Source organism: Canis lupus, chromosome 20 (assembly GCF_011100685.1).
Source record: "Canis lupus familiaris isolate Mischka breed German Shepherd chromosome 20, alternate assembly UU_Cfam_GSD_1.0, whole genome shotgun sequence".
NCBI lineage: Eukaryota > Metazoa > Chordata > Mammalia > Carnivora > Canidae > Canis > Canis lupus.
Window position 1 is genome coordinate 22,652,051 of NC_049241.1, and position 19,549 is coordinate 22,671,599.

At 40.8% G+C, this 19,549-nt stretch overlaps 1 protein-coding gene across 4 annotated transcripts in view; it reads left to right on the plus strand.

The window, feature by feature from the left end:
- FRMD4B (FERM domain containing 4B) overlaps positions 1-19,549 on the plus strand; it is a 322,368-nt gene that overhangs the window by 264,408 nt on the left and 38,411 nt on the right. For all 4 annotated transcript variants that reach the window (XM_038565874.1, XM_038565871.1, XM_038565872.1 and 1 more), the window contains 2 exons: positions 16,121-16,204; positions 18,018-18,083. In XM_038565874.1, the coding sequence (XP_038421802.1) occupies positions 16,121-16,204; positions 18,018-18,083 (150 nt within the window). The remainder of the gene's footprint in view (positions 1-16,120; positions 16,205-18,017; positions 18,084-19,549) is intronic.

Here is a 19,549-nt window from a genome sequence, read left to right on the forward strand (position 1 = left end):
CTCTTTTTTGTTCTTAAGAGTAATGCTGCTATTAATATGGGTAGGCAGATCTCTCTTTGAGACCCTGATTTCAATTTTTCTGGGAAAAGAGATGCATTTATTAAGAAGAATCCCTGGCTTCTAGGTACTTAATTATATCCCACCATTCATTGGGATAGGGTGGGGTGAAGACCTAGGAATGTAAGACGGATCTCAGATTCTTTTTTTTTTAAGTATTTTTTTTTAAGATTTTATTTATTTATTAATGAGAGACACAGAGAGAGAGGCAGAGACACAGGCAGGCAGAGGGAGAAGCAGGCTCCGTGCCGGGAGCCCGACGTGCAACTCGATCCCGGGTCTCTAGGATCAGGCCCTGGGACGAAGGTGGCACTAAACCGCTGAGCCACCCAGATGCCCCAGACCTCAGATTCTTATTCTAAATCATCAAATCTTACCTATCAAAATTAATGCTTAAAGAATCTAGTATTCATTTTAAAAATATTGTTGTGGATGAATGTTTATTGACATGGAAAGATGCTTACAATATACAAAGTTGAAAAAAATACAAATAGATATATTATCCATTTTTTTAAAAAACATATGTACCAGTATATTCAAACACATGATACATGCATGCAAACTGGTATGTAAGTTATGGCAGAGTGCAGTGTCCTTTGAATTCTTTTGCTCAGGGGATCCCTGGGTGACGCAGCGGTTTGGCGCCTGCCTTTGACCCAGGGCGCGATCCTGGAGACCCGGGATCGAGTCCCACATCGGGCTCCCGGTGCACTCTCTCTCTCTCTCTCTGTGTGACTATCATAAATAAATAAATAAATTTAAAAAAAAATTCTTTTGCTCATACAGCACTTTCATTTCCAATATATGTGTTTTATTTATTTATTTGTATCAGTTATATACATGTACAACCATACCAGCATCCTGTTCAGAATAAAATATTTAAAGGGCCCCTGAGTAGCTCAGTCTATTGAGTGTCCAGCTCTTGGTTTCCACTCAGTTCACAATATCAGGGTCAGGGATCTAGCCCTGATCTGGGCTCTCCGAGCTCAACAGAGTCAGCTTGAGAGATTCTTCCTCTTTTTCTCCTTCTGCCCCTCCCCCTATTCATGCATGTGCTCTCTCTTAAATAAATAAATAACTTAAAAAAAGAATAAAATATTTACAAAAGAATAACATGTGGAAAGGAATGAGAGTAATGCGTTCAAAGAAACGGAAACAAATAAATATTATTGGAAGTTCTATTTTTTTTTTTTCTGTATGGCCACATACTTTTCCACCGTAAGTGAGACACCATAAGAGAGTGGATTCTGAAGTTCAGCAGAGCTCCGATTAGTTCCAGATTCCACTTCTTACTGGTGAACAATCTTAGCTAAGTTAGCAAATGTCTCTAAAACTCAGTTTCCTTATCTGTATAAGGATAATTGCAGTTCTCTTAAAAACATTTTTTTGAGGTATGATTGACATGTAACATTAGTTTCAGTTGCAGCAATCACCATAACGGTCAGATAATTTTATGGAGCGTGCAGTGATCACCACAATGAGTCTTGTTAACACCCGTCACCATATGTAGTTATGAGCTTTCTTTGCTCTTGAGATGAGGACATTTAGGATCTCTCTTAGTAACTTTCATCTCTGCAGTACGGTATTACAGCGTTTTGTGCACTGCCTTGTTTCAGGTAGGTAAGAAAAAATTAAGCTATTATTATGGTTGTCATGACTTACAATTGTCTCAGGATGGTGGGCGGAGAAATGTTTACAGTTTTCCTTCTTGGCCTGGCACTGTGTTTTCGTTCATTGACATCAAAAAAGTGCTTTTGTCAGAATTTTTTTAGAGGTTATTTTGTATTTTTAAAAAAGCTTAACACAGTGACTTACACATGTCCTGCACTGCATCCTCGTTTAACATGAATGGAAGACTTGTGGAATATTACCCGCTTTGCCCAACGGAAACTTCCCAAACCAAGACTTAAGCTTTTCCCTGCCACCCAGAGCAGGGAGCTCATGACTCCACACAGCACGTGGGGGGCCCTGGCCAGAACCCGCTGGTGCCCAAGGCCTGTGGGCCTTTGTCAGTGGACTCATTTAGTTTGGGCACAGGCACCCAAGGCTGGGCAGGCAGAAAGGAAGTAATTAAGACAATGGAAACCTACCAGGGAAAGAGTGTGTGACCCGTGCAATCACAAGGGGCCCTGTGCTCAGAAGGGCCCCATGCTTGGTTGATGCTCTTCTGTCACCATTTTGAAATTGCTAATGATTTTTTGACCAAGGGCCCCACATTTTCATTTGTCACTGGGCCTTGCAAATTATGCTGATTGTTCTGGCTGTTGAAAATTGTAAGGCACAGAGAAGACCTGGGTGTTGAGTGAACTGTTAAAAGAAGAGGTGTCTGAACAAGTGCTCCACTGAGGAGGGTGAAACCACATGGAATTCTACAAGCCAGCTTTTTGGTGGATGTCTGGAATGTCTTAGCCCTTTCTGATTCCATTTTGCATGAGTAACATGACCTCTACCTCATAGGGCTTCTGTGAAAATGTACAGAGATAATGCATGTAAAGGGATTAGAGCAGCGCCTGGTGCCTGGAATACTCATTTCTAAAAGCTTCCCAAATTTTCATAACCTTAGTCCTTGTATCAATTCCAAGAGTGAGGTATGATTATTTCCCCATTTTACAGCTGAGGAAACTGAGGCCCAGAAAAATTGAGTGACTTGCCCAAGTCACATAGCTGGTAAGCTGTGGAGCTGGGATTTGAGTCCAGGCCATCTGACAGCAGAGCTCATGCTCTCACTTCACCATTATGCACACTACTTTTACCATTCTCTGCTAGCTTCCGGGCACCCTTACATTCTTTATATCGTTTTGCCTCAAATTGAGATGCTCATTTTGCAGATGTGGGGACTGAGACTGGCAACCAAGGTCCCACATCTTCCACATATGGAATATGGATCTGAACCCTCCTTCTCTGAATATCCACTCTGCCTTTTCTTTGGATAATTCCTCAAAAGTGAAGTTAGAGGATGTTTAGTGGGATCTGCTGCACAGGGCTGATAATGAAATGCACTTAGACCATCATGGGGTACTCCTGGATCACAGGGCAGATGACTCTGCATAGCTTGTTTATGGCAACAATGTCATGTCCTCTACATAGCTCAGGCCCTGGAGTCATGCTGGGTCCCTGTACCAGCTCCATCCTGAGCAGCTGTGTGGGCTTCTACAAGTTGCACCTCTTTATTTCTCAGTTTTTCCATCCATAAAGTGGAGGTAGTAATCCTGTTTGTAGAAGAGGATTCTTGGGTGGATTCTGTTTACATGCTCAGTTGAGTGCCTAGCACGTTATAAGTATTTCAAACTGTAAAAGCTGCTTTGCTCCAGCTTTTAGAAAAGAAAGGTATTGCCTGTGTTTGAATAGAAGCAAATACTTTTATTTTTTTTGATAGTTCTTAGCAGTTCACAGAACTCATGCTCAGACTATTCTCTTGTTTGGACTTCATTTGTTTTTAATCTGTTTTTAAATGCTGGTATAGTCTTGTGTGGACTTTAAAATAACCCTGTGAAAAATAAATAAATAAATAAATAAATAAATAAATAAATAAATAAATAAATAATAAATAAATAAAATAACCACGTGAAGGGGCTCCACTCTATTTTAAAGAAAGGGAAGGCCTGGATCCACCAGTTAAGGGCAGAAGCAGGCTAGGAATCCAGGCCTCTGCGTTTCATGGCTTTTAAGTATTTTGCATTTCAGAACACTTTGCGTTTCACAATTTAAAGATTTGATGCAAGCAAACAAAAATAAAAGACCTCCAGGATCCCTCGTGTTTCAGTGCCTTTCGGTTTGGTTCAAGAAACACTAAGTTACAATATAGCACATATTCAGTTTTATCATTTGTGTTCAAATGGCTGATGTGGTTAATCCAGTTTTTGTGTGACCAGGAAGGACACACTGAGTCACACATGCAGGAAGAAGGGATACAGCTTTGGGGCTTCAAGTTGGCCATAAATAATTTTCACTTATCTAGTAGGCAATGTCCCAGGAGAGGAACAGATTTCTTTAACTTTTCATTCTTCTATAGGAAAACACAATCTATAAAAATTTTTCTTCTATTTGCCCTTTTTTTTTCTAACTCAAGATCATTTTTTAAGTTAGAGCAAAAAATACATAAAATTCACCACTTTAACCATTTTTAGATACGTAATTCAGAAGTGTTAAATATATTCTTATTGTTACACAACCAATCTCCAGAACTCTTCATTTTGCAAAACCGAAATGCTGTGCCTGTTAAACACTCCCCCTCACCCCTGCCCCAGCTCCGGGCAACCACCATTTTACTTTCTGTCCTTATGAATTTGTAAAATATTTTTACAAAATTTCATGTCAACTTGCTTCTCAGCTTGTCATTCTTAGAAATTTCCCTTCTTCTGAAAGAGTCGGAGATTCCAAGTACACAAGATCAGAATCTTCAGCAAGCTGGCTAATGTTTAGAAAAACCTCTCATCACATTTTCATTATTACTAGAAATTCTTTAGGCTTAAAAAATAGGTGGACAGTTGATCACTATCAAGCGTGCAGATGGACAGAGTAATTTGTCCTCTGTTATAAGTCAGGCCACGGACAGAAACAATGGCAAAAGAATCCAAGCTGAGAGAACACTGTGTTTCCCACCAAGAACACAAGCAGATTCTTTGCATCTTTGGTACAGTGCTGAGATAAGGAAGGGGCAAGACAGATTCCATGGACTGGTCATGATGTTGGAGGAGCAAGATTCAAGGCTGAACTTGAACCAGTTACAGTGGGTTCTGTTGAACCAATCCTAAAACTGCTTACAGTTTTGGACTTGGCCCAGTGCTTTAGAGTTCTTTCCCTGTGTCATTTATTACCAACCCTTGGCAGATTTAGCAAATGAAAGTACAGGATACCCACTTAAATGTGAATTTCAGATAAATAATGAATTTTTTTTTAATTCCTGTGCTTAACACACAGTGTTATATTAGTTTCAGGTGCACTATATAGTGATTCAACAGTGAATGATTTTTTTTAGTATAGGTGTGTCCTGGATATTTAATCTGGCTACTCTAACCTGGATGACCCACTGAGGATTCTTCTTGGTGGTAATCATCCATCCCCAGCCTGGTCTGAGAGTGGGGGCAATAAAGGGTTTGGCAAGCTCTTTGGTTTCACGTGCTGCTGTTAGAAAAGAAAGAACACATTTACTCAATGTAGGCAGGTGCCTTCACAGTATGCTTTGCCGTCTTCCTAAGAACCCTATAAGACAGGTCACTCTCCCTAGTTTTATAATGAGGAAGTCAAGGCTCACAAAGGTTAGTTTATCTAGGGCCACAAAAATCCTACCAAGACGGAAACTTGGGACTGAATTCAGTTCTCATTCCAAACCTTCTTACTGCACATCGGAGAAGGGCTGACTAGCTGGTTGGTTGGTCTGTTGATTTGTTTCTAAGTGGAAGCTTTGCATCCAAGTCCTGGCTGCCCATCTACAAACTCTGGGAGACAGGGCGCAGCGAGGTGACTTTTCTAAACCTCAGTTCCCTTATCTGTAAATTGGAAATAGTGCCTACGTGTAGGTTTGCTATGGAGATTAAGTGAGTTCCTAGAGGTATGCTGTCTGCCACACAGCATACACCCAAGACAGTCCCCTTTAAAGCCGGTTTGTTTTATTCTGCTAAGGAACTGAGGGGTCCGAGGGAGCTGGAGATCAGGGACTGCCAGGAAATGTATGTTCACACCTGAACCCAAATGAAAGAGCTGAAGATGAAGGGGGGGCACCCCTTTCCTGGAAGCAGTGGGGGCTCCAGAGCTTCTGCGGGAGGCCAGGAAGATGGCTTAGGTAATGCTTCCAGTGACCTGGCTGGAGGTGTGATGGAGAAATGTTTGAATGGGGCGGGGAAGAAACTCCAAGAATGTGACATGGGAGGGGAGTCCTGGAGGTCCGGCCCAGCCAGCCCGGCTTTGCCGGCTCCTCCCCACTTCCACTCCAGCCTTCCAGCTCCCTCCTGCTCCTCCTCCTCTTCTTCCCCTTCTGAGGCTCCGACCCGGAGCCCGGGGAACCAGCCAACCAGCTGCAGCTGTTCTAGACCAAGCGCCACCTCACTGCGGAGCCTTTGGTAAGTCTCCTGGCCGCGGTGGGCCGGGTCCCCTTCCAGGGACCTCCGGGTGTGGACCAGAGGAATTCAGCTCGCCCAACCCGCTGGAGGGGTGGGGGGCAAGGAGGGCACTTCATCTTAGCTTCTAGGAAATCACCTCCGTCTGGGGGTTAGACATTGAGGGACCTGGAGCTCTAGCTTTCTGCCCTTGCATACAATTGACAATGAAAGTGACAGCACGTGTCCTACTCCCTCCATCTCCTTCCAGGACTGGGGCTCCTGCAACACAGATTACCCGGCAGGAGCGGGGAGCTTCCTAAGAAATATTAAGTCAGTATAAAAAAAGGGGGGTATCAGGAATATTTTGTGGGAGTGAGGGAGCCTTGTTGAGATGTCAGGCTTCTCACCTGAAGTGAGGTTCAGGTGAGTTTGGATGCCCTGGTTTAAAATGCTGCTGAAAACGAGGTCTGATTTTTTAGCTCTTAAAAAAATATACTTTTTAACAAAATTCGATCTTTTCTATTAGGGGACAAGCATGGACTATAGTTGCTTTGGTTTGGCTCAAGAAACACGGAGTGGTGGCAGATACTCAGTTTTGTTAATCTGTGTTCAGATCTCAGATGCGGTTTAATTCAGTTTTTGGCAAATCCAGATTAATCTAGTTTTAAAAAGCTACCTGTCCTCACCCAAGCAACTACTACTGTCATAGAACCAGTCCATGGCCACCATGTTTATAACTTCTGAAGCCCCAAATTAAGCTGAGTCTCCTCTTTCTCCTCTTTCTCCCCTTCCCCCGCTTGTCGGAATCTGGAGGAGTTAGGCAAAGTGGGTAAAGCACAGGTTTGGAGTCACATCTGCTACTTTCTTACTGTGTGAGTTTAAATTAATCTCTCTTAAATTTCAGTTTTCCCATCTGTGAAATGGGGGAGCTGGTGATAATAGCATAGTACACCTATAGAGAGAGGCTTTCTCCCAAGCTCTGCCACCTAATAATGCTGTTACTGGAAGCATTCCTTTTGGGGGGCGGAATGACAGGTTCACTTGGCATCAGTGTTGGGTCAGTCCCCTAGGGTTTCCTGAAACTAACCCCCTAGACTGTCCTCAGCCTCCTGGACCTTCTTTTCAATTTTAAATGGTTGATTACTGCCTCTTTTTTGGAAATCTCCTGGTTTTGCATGATGTGTGTATTCTATTATTACATTGCAGTGCTTCTCAAAGTCGTTTGTGAGACAGATTCCTGGGTCCCCCTTTGAGCCCTTTTCTGATTCAGTAGGTCCTGGGTAGGCCCCACGAATTTGCATTTCTAACAAGTTCTGAGATAATTCTGATTCTGCAGGGCAGGGGACTGTGATGTGATAATTTTACGCTTGTCACCTTTCCTATCTCCTCATCTAGGAATTAGTAGAAAGAAATTTATGGTTACAACTCTCTGGTTATTAAGTCAAGGAGCTAATAAACTAGACTCTAATCATGGAAACCCAAGTTCCCAGATAACTGAGAGAAAATGTGATTTTTTAAAAATTGAAACAGGGTGATTTGAAGCCAGCCAGTGAAAAAACAGGGTGATTTGATTTCCAGCCAGTGAAAAAACCACTCTGAGTAAACTGGTAATCATGGAGTGTTAAGCCATCAGTAGATTGGTCAAGGAAATTCATCTTTATATACAGTAAGCAAGATCCTTTTAATAATGACATGGTGAAGCAAGCTGTCATCCTTAAATACTGGATCCAACACGAATGTTTTAGTAGGTGAGTTGGCACCTGCACCATTTAACAGACATTAAATATACTTTCTGTAAACTAGTATGATCATTACCATGTCCCAGTCCTTCAGTGGAGTGGATTTTTCTAGCAAACTTAGATAAGGAAGTGGCTTATCACCAGGGTCTCTCTACAGGGCCATGCCAGGAGACTGGCAAATGTTTCTAATTAGCACAATTCCTAATAACTGCAAATCTTTAGTTTGCATGGAGCACAGCATTAGATAGAGCTCCCAGCGCTGACAACTTGCCCAAGTCCCCCGATGTCCCTTTTCATACCCTTTTATTTAATTTCTTTTTTCTCCCCTTTATTTAATTTCTGATTATATTTGGGCTATGGTAGACTTTATCTTGAGTGTTCAAACAGGCATTAACTATAGCATTTTTACATTTACATATATATTTTTAAGCAATATATTGTACCTACTCAATAAGTATGTATGTATGTATGTATTTTTTTAAGTAATTTCTATGCCCAATATGGGGCTCAAGACCTCAAGATCAAGAGTCACATGCTCTGCCAACTAAACCAGCCAGGCTTCCCTGTGTATACATTTTTATGAAAATGGGTTTTGGGCAGCCCCAGTGGCTCAGCGGTTTAGCGCCGCCTTCAGTCCAGGGCATGATCCTGGAGACCCGGGATCAAGTCCCATGTCAGGCTCCCTGCATGGAGCCTGCTTCTCCCTCTGACTGTGCCTCTGCCTCTCTGTCTCTCTTTCTGTGTCTCTCATGATTAAATAAATAAAATCTTAAAGAAAAAAAAAGAAAGAAAATGGGTTCTGAGTTATATATGGGTAAAAAGACCCCAGCAGTCCTAAGTTACTTTTTAAATAGCTTAGTTTATTTCTTTGTGTAATAAGGTTTCCACAAACATTTCTATTGGGTCATTACTTTTAACATGTGCCTTTTAGGCACTTTTGCTTTGGATTTCAGGTAAGAAAGAGCTTTAGCCTCGAAAAGAAAAGGGAAGTTTGGGGGTTGGGCTTTTTTTTCAAAGTGTCCTAGAAACCTAGGGATGCCCCCACACCAGGCATACGCAGCTACCATCATCAAGGGACCTCAGTGATTGGTCTGCTCTGGGAAGCACTGGCACCCACAGTTTGCTAATTGCCTGTGCTCCAGCCTCAGAATGGCAGGTGGCTGGTTGTCACTGTGAGCATGTTCCCAATTAGCCACAAACAGGTGCACACATTTGCTGGGGGTGGCTGTTTCCACACAAGTGCTCCCGCACACACAAAGGGTGGCCTCCGTTTTGCCAACCATGTGGCTTTCTCAAAAATGAGTGAGGTTGGCACATTCCTCCAGGGCTTCTGAGGTCAGTGAAGAAAAACAACAGCCCAAAAAAGGGGGCCTGAGAATGCCAGAGGGAATCATCGCCTGGAAAGTAGTTGCAGGGCAAAATGGTGGGTCATGGGTTGCATCCTTTTAAAAAGCTGTCAGAATAGGAATCTGGAATACCTAATGGAGGGGTTCTCCCCAGATCATCAGGTGAAGCACAAGCATGTTCTTCAATGTGACAGATGATTTCCTGCTGAGAGATGAAGAAAAGTTAGTTCCTGATTTAGTTACCAAGATGTAGCAAGTCTTGTAGATTTATGGGTATTCACTCTAGCCAGAAGCTGGAGAAATCTGCCCCTCTTGGCGATTCTGGTCAAGTGCATCTTTAAAATAACACTTCCATTGCCATTAGGGTCAGCACTAAATGCATCAGGGTGAGTGCATTTAGTGCTGGGGAAAGGCAGAGACGTCTCCATCCAGGACTGCTCACCTCCCTCTGGATTCTGAGGTTGCTCCTGATTCATATACACCCAGCCTCCTGCCCTGCGCTGTCTGCCTGTCTGTCTGCCTGTCTGCCTGCCTGCCTGCCTGCTGGCTGGGAGGGGCCCATCTGTGCTGAAGCCAGACCTGGCTGCCTCTGCAAGCTCAGGGGATCCTCGTGGCCTCAGGCTCCCCTGCAAATTCCGGGGCTAAGTTCTTCAGAGGGTGAACAAAGAAGCACTCATCTACTGTCAATCCACTCAGACGTGAAATCCTTGGTCCTAAACTCTGAAAATGATCAGGATTAACCTTAGAATAATGCACCAGTGTTTGTAACACCGTCGTGCGTTCACTTTTTGGTTAGTAAGTTATAACCTCTTGCTTTAGAGATGCAGCTCTTCCCCTCTAGAGCGCAATGAGCAGCCTTCCTCTACACACCTTACTTCCACCCACTAGCCACATTTGATTTCATTTCTGATGGGGAGTATATCACACAGAAGAATGCATAAAACATATATGTTTGGTTTAAAGAACAAATCAGAGAATGCACAGCTACATACCTACACCCACGGAGGAATGTCGCCAGGCAGGACCCCACCCCACCCTGCTGTGGACTGTGCTCTTCCCCCCCTTCAGTAAAATCCTCTTTCCCCGAAGGTACTCTGACTCTATGGTACTATATTTCCTTGTTTTGCTTTCTACTTTTATCACCTAAATATGAATCTCTAGTTTCATTTTGCTTATTTTATTTTTTAAGATTTTATTTATTTGAGAGAGAGAGCACCCCAAACGGGGAGGAGGGGCATAAGGGAAGCAGACTCCTCACTGAGCAGGGAACCCAGTGTGGGGCTTAATCCCAGGACCCAGAGATCATGAGCCAAGCCAAAGGCAGACACTAAACCTACTGAGCCACCCGGGTGCCCCTATTTTGCTTATTTTAGAACATAAGATTGAAAAAAAAAAAAAGGAACATAAGATTGTGAGGTATACATTATTTTGGGTCTTGCTTCTTTGCTTACTATTTGCGAATTTCATCATATTGTGTGAAGCTATAGTGTATTTTCTTTGCTGTGTGATATTCCATTGTTTGAATACACTGCAATTCTATCATTCCTATTGTTAGGAGATATTTGGGTTGTATCCTTTATTTGTCTTGGGCTTTATTTGTTTCAAATTTTTATTTAAATTCTAGTTGGTTAACATATATATATCTTTTTTTTTTTAATTTTTTATGATAGTCACAGAGAGAGAGAGAGGCAGAGGGAGAAGCAGGCTCCATGCACCAGGAGCCCGATGTGGGATTCGATCCCAGGTCTCTAGGATCGCGCCCTGGGCCAAAGGCAGGCGCCAAACCGCTGCGCCACCCAGGGATCCCAGTTAACATATAACGTAATATTGATTTTAGGAGGAAAATTTAGTGATTCATCACTTACATATAATACCCAATGCTCATCACAAGTGCCCTCCTTAGGGCAGCCCCAGTGGCCTAGCGGTTTAGCGCTGCCTTCCGCCCGGGGCGTGATCCTGGAGACCCGGGATCGAGTCCCACGTCAGGCTCCCTGCATGGAGCCTGCTTCTCTCTCTGCTTGTTTCTCTCTCTCTCTCTGTCTCAAATAAATAATCTTTTTTAAAAAAATGCCCTCCTTAATACACATCAAACCATTTAATTGTACCCGCCCCCCATTCCAACCCTGTCTTATTTGTTTCTTGTGAACAATGCTGCTATAAAACTTATTCTTTTGTGTAAATGTCTCTAGGGACATACCTAAGATAGGATTTCTGTGTATAGGGTATGCAAATTTCCAAAATGATCATACCAATTAACATTCCCCCTAGCAATGGATGGGAGTATCTGCTGCCCTACATCCTAAAGTAGACTAGGTATTGTCAGAGTTTTAAGTTTGGCAGTCTGATACGTAGTGGTGGTTCCCTGAGGGTTTAATTTGTGTTTCCCTGAGTCCTTGTGAAGCTGAACACTTGATTCTGTCAGTCATCAGATTTCTACTTCTGTGCACTGTTTATTGAAAAGTTTAACCCATTTTTCTGCTAGGTTGCCTGTCTCAGCCATCTTCGGGTCTTTCTGGGACTCTCTCTTTTAATGTTTATAGCTAATGTCCACAGCTCAATTATCTCAATATCTGTGGTGGCTTGTTAGAAATGGACTATTAAATGGGGTTTTACGGGAAAGTGATGTTATATTCACAAAGAAAAGACATTTTTGCAACAGCACAAATGACTAAATGTGAAAGGACAACAGGAACCTTTACTAATACAAAGAAATAAGGCTTTGTTCTTTCCTGAGAGTATAATCACTTGGGATGGTCCAGATTCTACGTTTGTCAGAATCACTTATGTATCTCTTTTATTGTTGCTCTAGTGATAATTTGCTCTGTTAATACATTTTTTTAAAACTGGAAACCAAATTGAGGAGCTCAGAAGGCATCTCCCTATCCATTCTGTACTAATAGCTTATATCACAAATTGCAAAGTGATAGTGATGGTCTCCGGTATGTTTTATATGGCTTGCATAGTGTTTCCGTTTTTATTTTTGTTTTGTTTGTTTCTTGGTGGAGGCAATATTTTAAAATTTTACATAACCTTTATTACAGTGCATTTTTTATTTGTTCTATTTTATTATTATTGCTTTTAGTCTCTTATTATGCCTAATTTACAAATTAAATTTTATCATGGGTATTTTTATATAGGAAAAAAACATAGTGTATAGGATTTGGTACTATCTATGGTTTCAGATATCCACTGGGGGTCTGGGAACATATCTCCCTGGATAAGGGGGGAACATTGTATAGTTAAAATTACTCTTGACAGTTCTTTGAAGGGTGCCTGGGTGGCTCAGTGGGTGGGTGGCCAGCTGTTGATTTCAGCTCAGATCATGATCTCAGGGTCCTGGGATTGAGCCCCATGTCAGGCTCTGAGCTCACAGGGAATCTGAGTGAAATACTTTCTCCCTCTGCCTCTGCCCCTCCCCACTTCGCTAAGATAAATTAATAAATCTTAAAAAAAAAAGAAAAGAAAAGAAAAGAAAAGAAATTCCTTGAAAAGATGACATATCAAAGACCAGGGTTTATTTTTCAATAAATTCCGCACAGGGAGTATTTTTTCTTCTGCTGAAACACATAGCTGTTTCTTTTTTTTTTTTTTTTCATAGCTGTTTCTTTAGTGAGGCACTACATGTAAGTTGCTGGGGTTTAGCAAACATGTATCGAATGCTTAAATGCTAGAAAAATTTCAGTGTTGTGAGATGCTGGTGCTTTGAGGTCACAGGACCTAAAACCTTCTTAAAGGGCCGTAATAACTTCCCATTTATTCTCAGCCACAAGTTTATTGAATAGAGTGGTAGATAAAATCCCTCTCTTACTTCTCTCCCTTCCCTCTCTCTTTTTTACATACTAGGTGTGCAGTATATACTAATACATACTTGCTAAAAGAACACCACAAAATTAACTACAATCCAAAGAGGTAACTGAGTGCTGGGCTGAGTTCTTGGAACATAGCCTATAGTTCACATGGACCCAGAAGATGACAATCCATATGTAATTGGTGGTGATGATTAATAACAAAAGGTGTTGTCCTTAGCCTCTCATTTTAGAATATGTACATGTATTTGCCCTTCATAAAAAACTCACAAGCCAACATCTTTGAAAAGGAAATGAGATTTGAAGGACAGAGCATGAAAGAAATTATTTAAGAAAAATAAATATCATTACTGGGAGTTGACAGATGACCTTTAATATGAATAAATTGGATTGTGGTGTATTTTGGTTTTCAGGAAGCCCAAACCTGTTTTCCAAGATTGTCAATGTGGTTAAGCCATACTGCTTAGATTTCAAATGAATAGAGAGATTTATCCTTATGTAAGAACATGAGCCAAGTGACTTTTTATTTCCTGTAGTAATTTTTAAAGCTGGGTCTTTCCCCTTTAGAAAGGGCCACAACCTTCATTCTGAAATATAATGTTGACAGGTACAAATCATAGTGTCTCTAAGCTAGGTGACACTCAACTCTCTCTGTTCTTACTGAAAGACCATAAGTATATGTACAGTTTGCTCAGTGGGTTCACTTGGTTGCCCTGTAGCATGGTCAGGAAACATGATGGTAAAACCAAATACTAAATAAACCGCTGTAAATGTTAAAGGAGAACCACTTACACCAACCCTGATCTGGTGACAGGAGTGAGCAGCTTCTAATACACGCAATACGATGTGGGTCAGATAAAACCTGTCTACAGGCCATGCTTGGTTTCCCAGATTAATCTGTAACAATTGATCTGTGAGTGCTGAATGAATGTTTTGGGAGGATATTCACCTTAGATTGAGTGTTTGGTTCTGCAGTTGGAGGGTTCATCTCTTTCAATGTGAACACTGGGGTAAACCCCAGGAAAGCTAATGTGAAAATGCATAAATGACGGCTCTTGAAACTAATTGGTGCAGTGTTTTCATTTGTAACTAGCAGGTAAGGATGAAGGGGAGCTCTGCCTTGCCAAAGATGAGAATGTGCATGTTGGCTCTTTGGGACATTGCTCTGAGAGTCTGTTGGGAATCAGGTTATGGTCTTATCCTTTAAAGCCAAGCAGACTGGGTTTGCCTTTTAGCTTCACTACATAGTGGCTGTGAGACTTTGAGCAAGTGTCTTAGCCTCTGGAAACCTCTCTTGCCTATAAAGCATATGTAATAATAGTACCTTCCACATGGAAAGAGTTGTGATGAGACTTATATCAGGTAAATAATACCTAAAAAGTGTGTTGCATGGGGGCTCCTGAGTGGCTCAGTTGGTTAAGTGTCCAACTCTTGATTTCAGCTCAGGTCATGATCTCAGGGTCATGAGATGGAGCCTCAAGTCAGGCTTCATGCTCAGCATGGAGTCTGCTTGAGATTCTCTCTTTCCCTTTCTCTCTGTCCCTCCCTCTGCCCCATGCTCTCTCTCTCTCCCAAATAAATAAATAAATCTTTAAAAAATAAAGTATGTCGCATGGTGCCTGACACTCAACAAAGGATAGGTCAGGTAAAGATATGAAGCAATAGAAAGTTTGATGGACACCGGTTTGGTCAGGATTTTGAGTAGCTCTTTATATACTTATCCTAGGCTCTAATGGACCAGAAAGTCATGTCTGTTTTCTCATAGACTACCTCCTTAAATACTGGGGGCAGTTTTTGAGACTATTTTCTCTCATACTATGTAGGAAGCTGTGACTGGGTCATATTACCTGTTCTTCCTTCTGTTAAGTTCTGTTACACCCCTCTCTTTTCTTTTTAAAATTTTCCTTAAGTAACCTCTATACACCCAATGTGGGGATCAAACTCACAATCCCAAGATCAAGAGTCATATATTCTACTGACTGAGCCAGCCAGGAGCCCCCATACCGTTCTCTTTTGATAACTAGGATTTTACCATTTTATAATGTGATAATAGCCAACCTTACACAAGGTACATTTTTAGTTTACTTAATGCTATTTGAACAATAACTTGGGTTTCATTAGAAACATGTTTTCAGACATCTTCTATTCAAGTGATTTTTACAGATGGCCAAATTGATCTGTTTTATTTCAGAGAGTAGTAAGGAAATAAGAAAGAAGTCATAGAAAGGTCTATGTATATACACTTTTTAAAAAAGATTTTATTTTTGGGATGCCTGGGTGGCTCAGCAGCTGAGCATCTGCCTTGGGCTCAGGGCGTGATTCTGGGATCTGGGATCAAGTCCCGCATCAGGTTCCCTGTGGGGAGCCTGCTTCTCCCTCTCCCTATGCCTCTCTGTGTCTCTCATGAATAAATAAATAAAATCTTTTTTTTAAAAAATATCTTATTTTTTTAAGAGAGAGAATGTGCATGCACACAAGCAGCAGGGAGAGGCGGAGGGAGAGAAAGAAGCAGACTCTTGGCTGAGCAGGGAGCCTCACATGGGGCTTAATCTTAGGACCCTGGGATCATGACCTGAGCTGAAGGCAGAGGCTTAACCAACTGAGCCACCCAGGCACCCCTTTATAAACTTTTTTATTGAATTGATATCTATTATGAAAAATTGGTGATACTACAAGTGGTTTTATGATAACCAATATTCCAACAATATTATATAGCTGCTAAAGGTCATTATGAGGATGCTAAAGGAGCATAGAGAAGGTTTATAACAAAATTTGAAGAATGCTGTGTGAAAATGGAGTATCCATAATTATGTAATAGAATATATATACACATAGGAAATATCCGATGAAAATGGCTGCAAGTTTAGCAGGAGGGTAAGGAAAATGGGATTATGGTAACTGAATACTGTTATTTTAATTATGTAAATATTTCTAAAAACTTCAAAATATCAAATGACTTCGAGGGGTTCAGTTGGCAGCTATCTCTAATTGAATCCATAGCCATATGTGTGTCCTGACAACATTTTGATAGAGCCCAGTGTACTGTAGTTATTTATCAGATTTCCTCTTGTGATTGGCTTGCATGATATTTTAGGTAATGGTGGCTGACATTACTGTATTACTCTTCTTTTCAGTGATGAAAATGCCAGAAAAGATTTAAAGACTCTACCAGCCTTTCCAACCAAAACGCTCCAGGAGCATCCATCCCTTGCTTACTGGTAAGCCAAAGCAAGACAACAGATAACCCTGTTATCATAGCCTCCATTGAGAAGTGCATGCTTTTCAAGAAATTAAAAGAAATATAAGTGAAGATAATATTAAATTGCCCATCACATGCATCAGAGTGACTGTGAGTAGACCTTGGACCTTTCCATGAAAGGGTCTTGTCAAAGCTTACTGGAGATCATCGTACTAAGACTATAGTCATTTGTGAAGAGTGGCTGCGTGCCTTCTCATTCACATACGTAAAAGGTCTGTAGAGTGTGCTTTTTTTTTTTAATTATTATTTTTTTAAACAGCACATTTTATTTTATTTATTTATTTATGATAGTCACACACACACACAGAGAGAGAGAGAGAGAGAGAAGCAGAGACACAGGCAGAGGGAGAAGCAGGCTCCATGCACTGGAAGCCTGACGTTGGATTCGATCCCGGGTCTCCAGGATTGTGCCCTGGGCCAAAGGCAGGCATCAAACCGCTGCGCCACCCAGGGATCCCTAGAGTGTGCTTTTAAGTGAACATAATGCTCAATACATGTACTGCCACTGTGGAATGTGGCTTTAATCTAGTGGAGTGCAGTATACATGCTATAAAATACAGACTTCCTTGGATAGAGGTTTTGTTAATGGCCAGAAATGACCTGACTGATCATTGGTTTCTTCCATAGCCAAAAATTGTTGTATATTTTAAGTCATTCTATTTGTTTATATTTTAATGAATCCATAGTACCCATTTTCCATACAGTATTTTTCCTAGAAAAGTATTTTTCTCCCTTTGACTTAGTTACATAGCTTCCTTGATTTATGGCTCTGAATCCTGAAGGTAGTTTTCCTTTCCACTGAAAAACAGATTACAAAGTAAATATCCAACATGAATAGTTTTATAGGGAAGATGAAATGTGCAGAAAGAGTGAAAGTGAGTCCTGAGACTGCATTTCTTCCTGAGTCTGGAATCTTCTAAACAAATTATTGCTAAGTGATAGTTTCTTAAGAAAAAACAAACAAAGACCATTTACCACTGATTACTGGTTGTGTAGAGATAAAAACATTTACCCTTCTGGGTTATACTTGAGATACAACAGCTGTCTGAAAGTAGGGTACAGTCGCTGAGTGAGTTGCCTTTCTAGTCAACAAGTTCTTTTAACTTTTTACTGAGGAATCTCTACCCCAAACTTGGGGCTCTAACTCACAAGCCCAAAATCAAGCATCGCATGTTCTACCAACTGAGCCAGCCAGGTGCCCCTCCAGTTAACAAGTTTTATGCTGGGCCAGTATGAAGGGTTTTCTCCGAAAGCAGTGTGTCCCCAGGTAGCGAGTGACAAAAGAACAGCATTTTGGATTATACACCAGACTCAGACTTGTGGATAGTTTAAGGAAAATGTCTTTAATACCGAACACTTGCTGATCTCTTTTTTTAAGCCTTTTAATTTCTCTAGCAAGGCTCACTAATTAACATTTGATAACACTATTTAGCACCTATTATATCTCATTCAGTTACAGAAAACAAAATACTTGTTTTTCATTTGACAAACTGATATTATTTCTCCATTTCCAATAAATCTTTTAAAAATATCAATATATGTCATATATCATATAAAATACAAATAGCAAATCATGATGAGGGAGTCAAATATCTGAGGTTCAGGAATCCATGTCCTACAGAAAAGAAAGTCGGCCAAGCTTCTGTCTTTCAAACAAGTTGGTAAAGGCCTTTTTTCTCAAGTTTCTCAACAAGCCACCTGAGCATCTTGAAATTGAGTCTGTACCTCATTTAATTGTACACTGCCATATTTCTCATTTCCTTGTTTTACAGTGAGGACAGGGTAATTGAGCATTATTTGAAAATCAAAGGTCTGACTCGAGGTCAAGCTGTGGTTCAGTAAGTATCTGTCTTTTCTTTTGCTTACATAGAATTTTAATGTCTTCTGTTGTGTGGTTTGTGTATATATCATCTCTCATTTGGTTAGAATTGCCTTGCTATGAATTATAAAATGCCTTGGGTCATTCCATAGTTGATGTCATCAATTCAGATACCTGCCAGTGCTAGGCAGGTTGCAAAACTGAGAAATCTAGGCCAGGTATAGGGCAATAGGGAATGATGGGGACTGAGGTAAACTGGAGATCTATTGCCCTGGGTAGAGGCAAGGTGATTCTGCTTCAGAAATCAAGCCTAAAGCTGTAAGATCTGATATTTTCTAAGAAAAGCTGGAAATTCTGATTTTTAAAATCCAATTTTAAGCACTGCAAAGTAATTTTAAGAAAATGTTGTTACAATGCAAGCCAAACAAAACCTATCTGGAGGTCATCTTTGGTTGCCTGGTTTGTGCCTCTACTTTGAGTGGAGCATACAGTGTTGGTGTTAAATAATCTGTGTCTTCTTGCTGCCAAGAACAGACCAGAGCGATATATTTCTGCATTTTAGACTTACAGAGTTACCATCCATTTATTTATATATTTTTTTAAGATTTATTAAAATTAGCGAGGAGCCCTGTTGTGGGACTCAATCCCAGGGCCCTGAAATCATGTCCTGAGCTGAAACCAAGCGTCACAGGCTTAACCAACTGAGCCACCGAGGCCCCCCACCTTCTATTTATTAACAGTAGTTCACAAGCTACATTAAATTTTTAAAATTATAAGAACTACATTTATAATTTTGTAATTTTAAAATTATAAAAATTAATATAGCATCATTGCTTTAGTAATTGTAGAATGACTCTTACAGCCAAAGATGTTCTTAAATACCTGCTGAGTATAGCTTAAAGCATGTGAGAACTGAAATAAGGACTTAGACATGGCCTTTCCCCTGGTTAGTGTATAGATTTCCCTCACACCTCTACATCTTGCACTAATCTCCTTTTTATCACAACACACCTTCTGTGGTCTTTAAGGCAGAAATAAAAAATGGGCAATTCTGAAGTTAAATCCTTGACATTTTAACTGACTATTTTTTGGGAGGGTAGTGGGTGGTAACATCCCTGAAGGATGTTAGGTAAGGCTAATGAGCATGTTATGAAGTATCCTTGTTTAGATGCAGAGGCCTTTTACTTCCCTTGATTATTACTGTTGTGGTTCCAAATAAGAGACTAACTTGGTGGTTAAGACTCTAGACTAGGGAATCCAACTCACTTTGTTAGAACCTTGGTGGTGCAGGGTACTTGCTGCTTGCTGTTGGGACATTTACCTAACCTCTTATATTCATCTACATATAGGTCATTTGCTTTTTTAAAAAGCATCAAATTATTGATTACAAACCCCAGAGCAACTGATATTCAAAATGTCATTAAAAAGTTCACTCATGCTAGAGAGGAATCTCAATTCTTTGTGAGCAGAGGGGAAGTTATACAC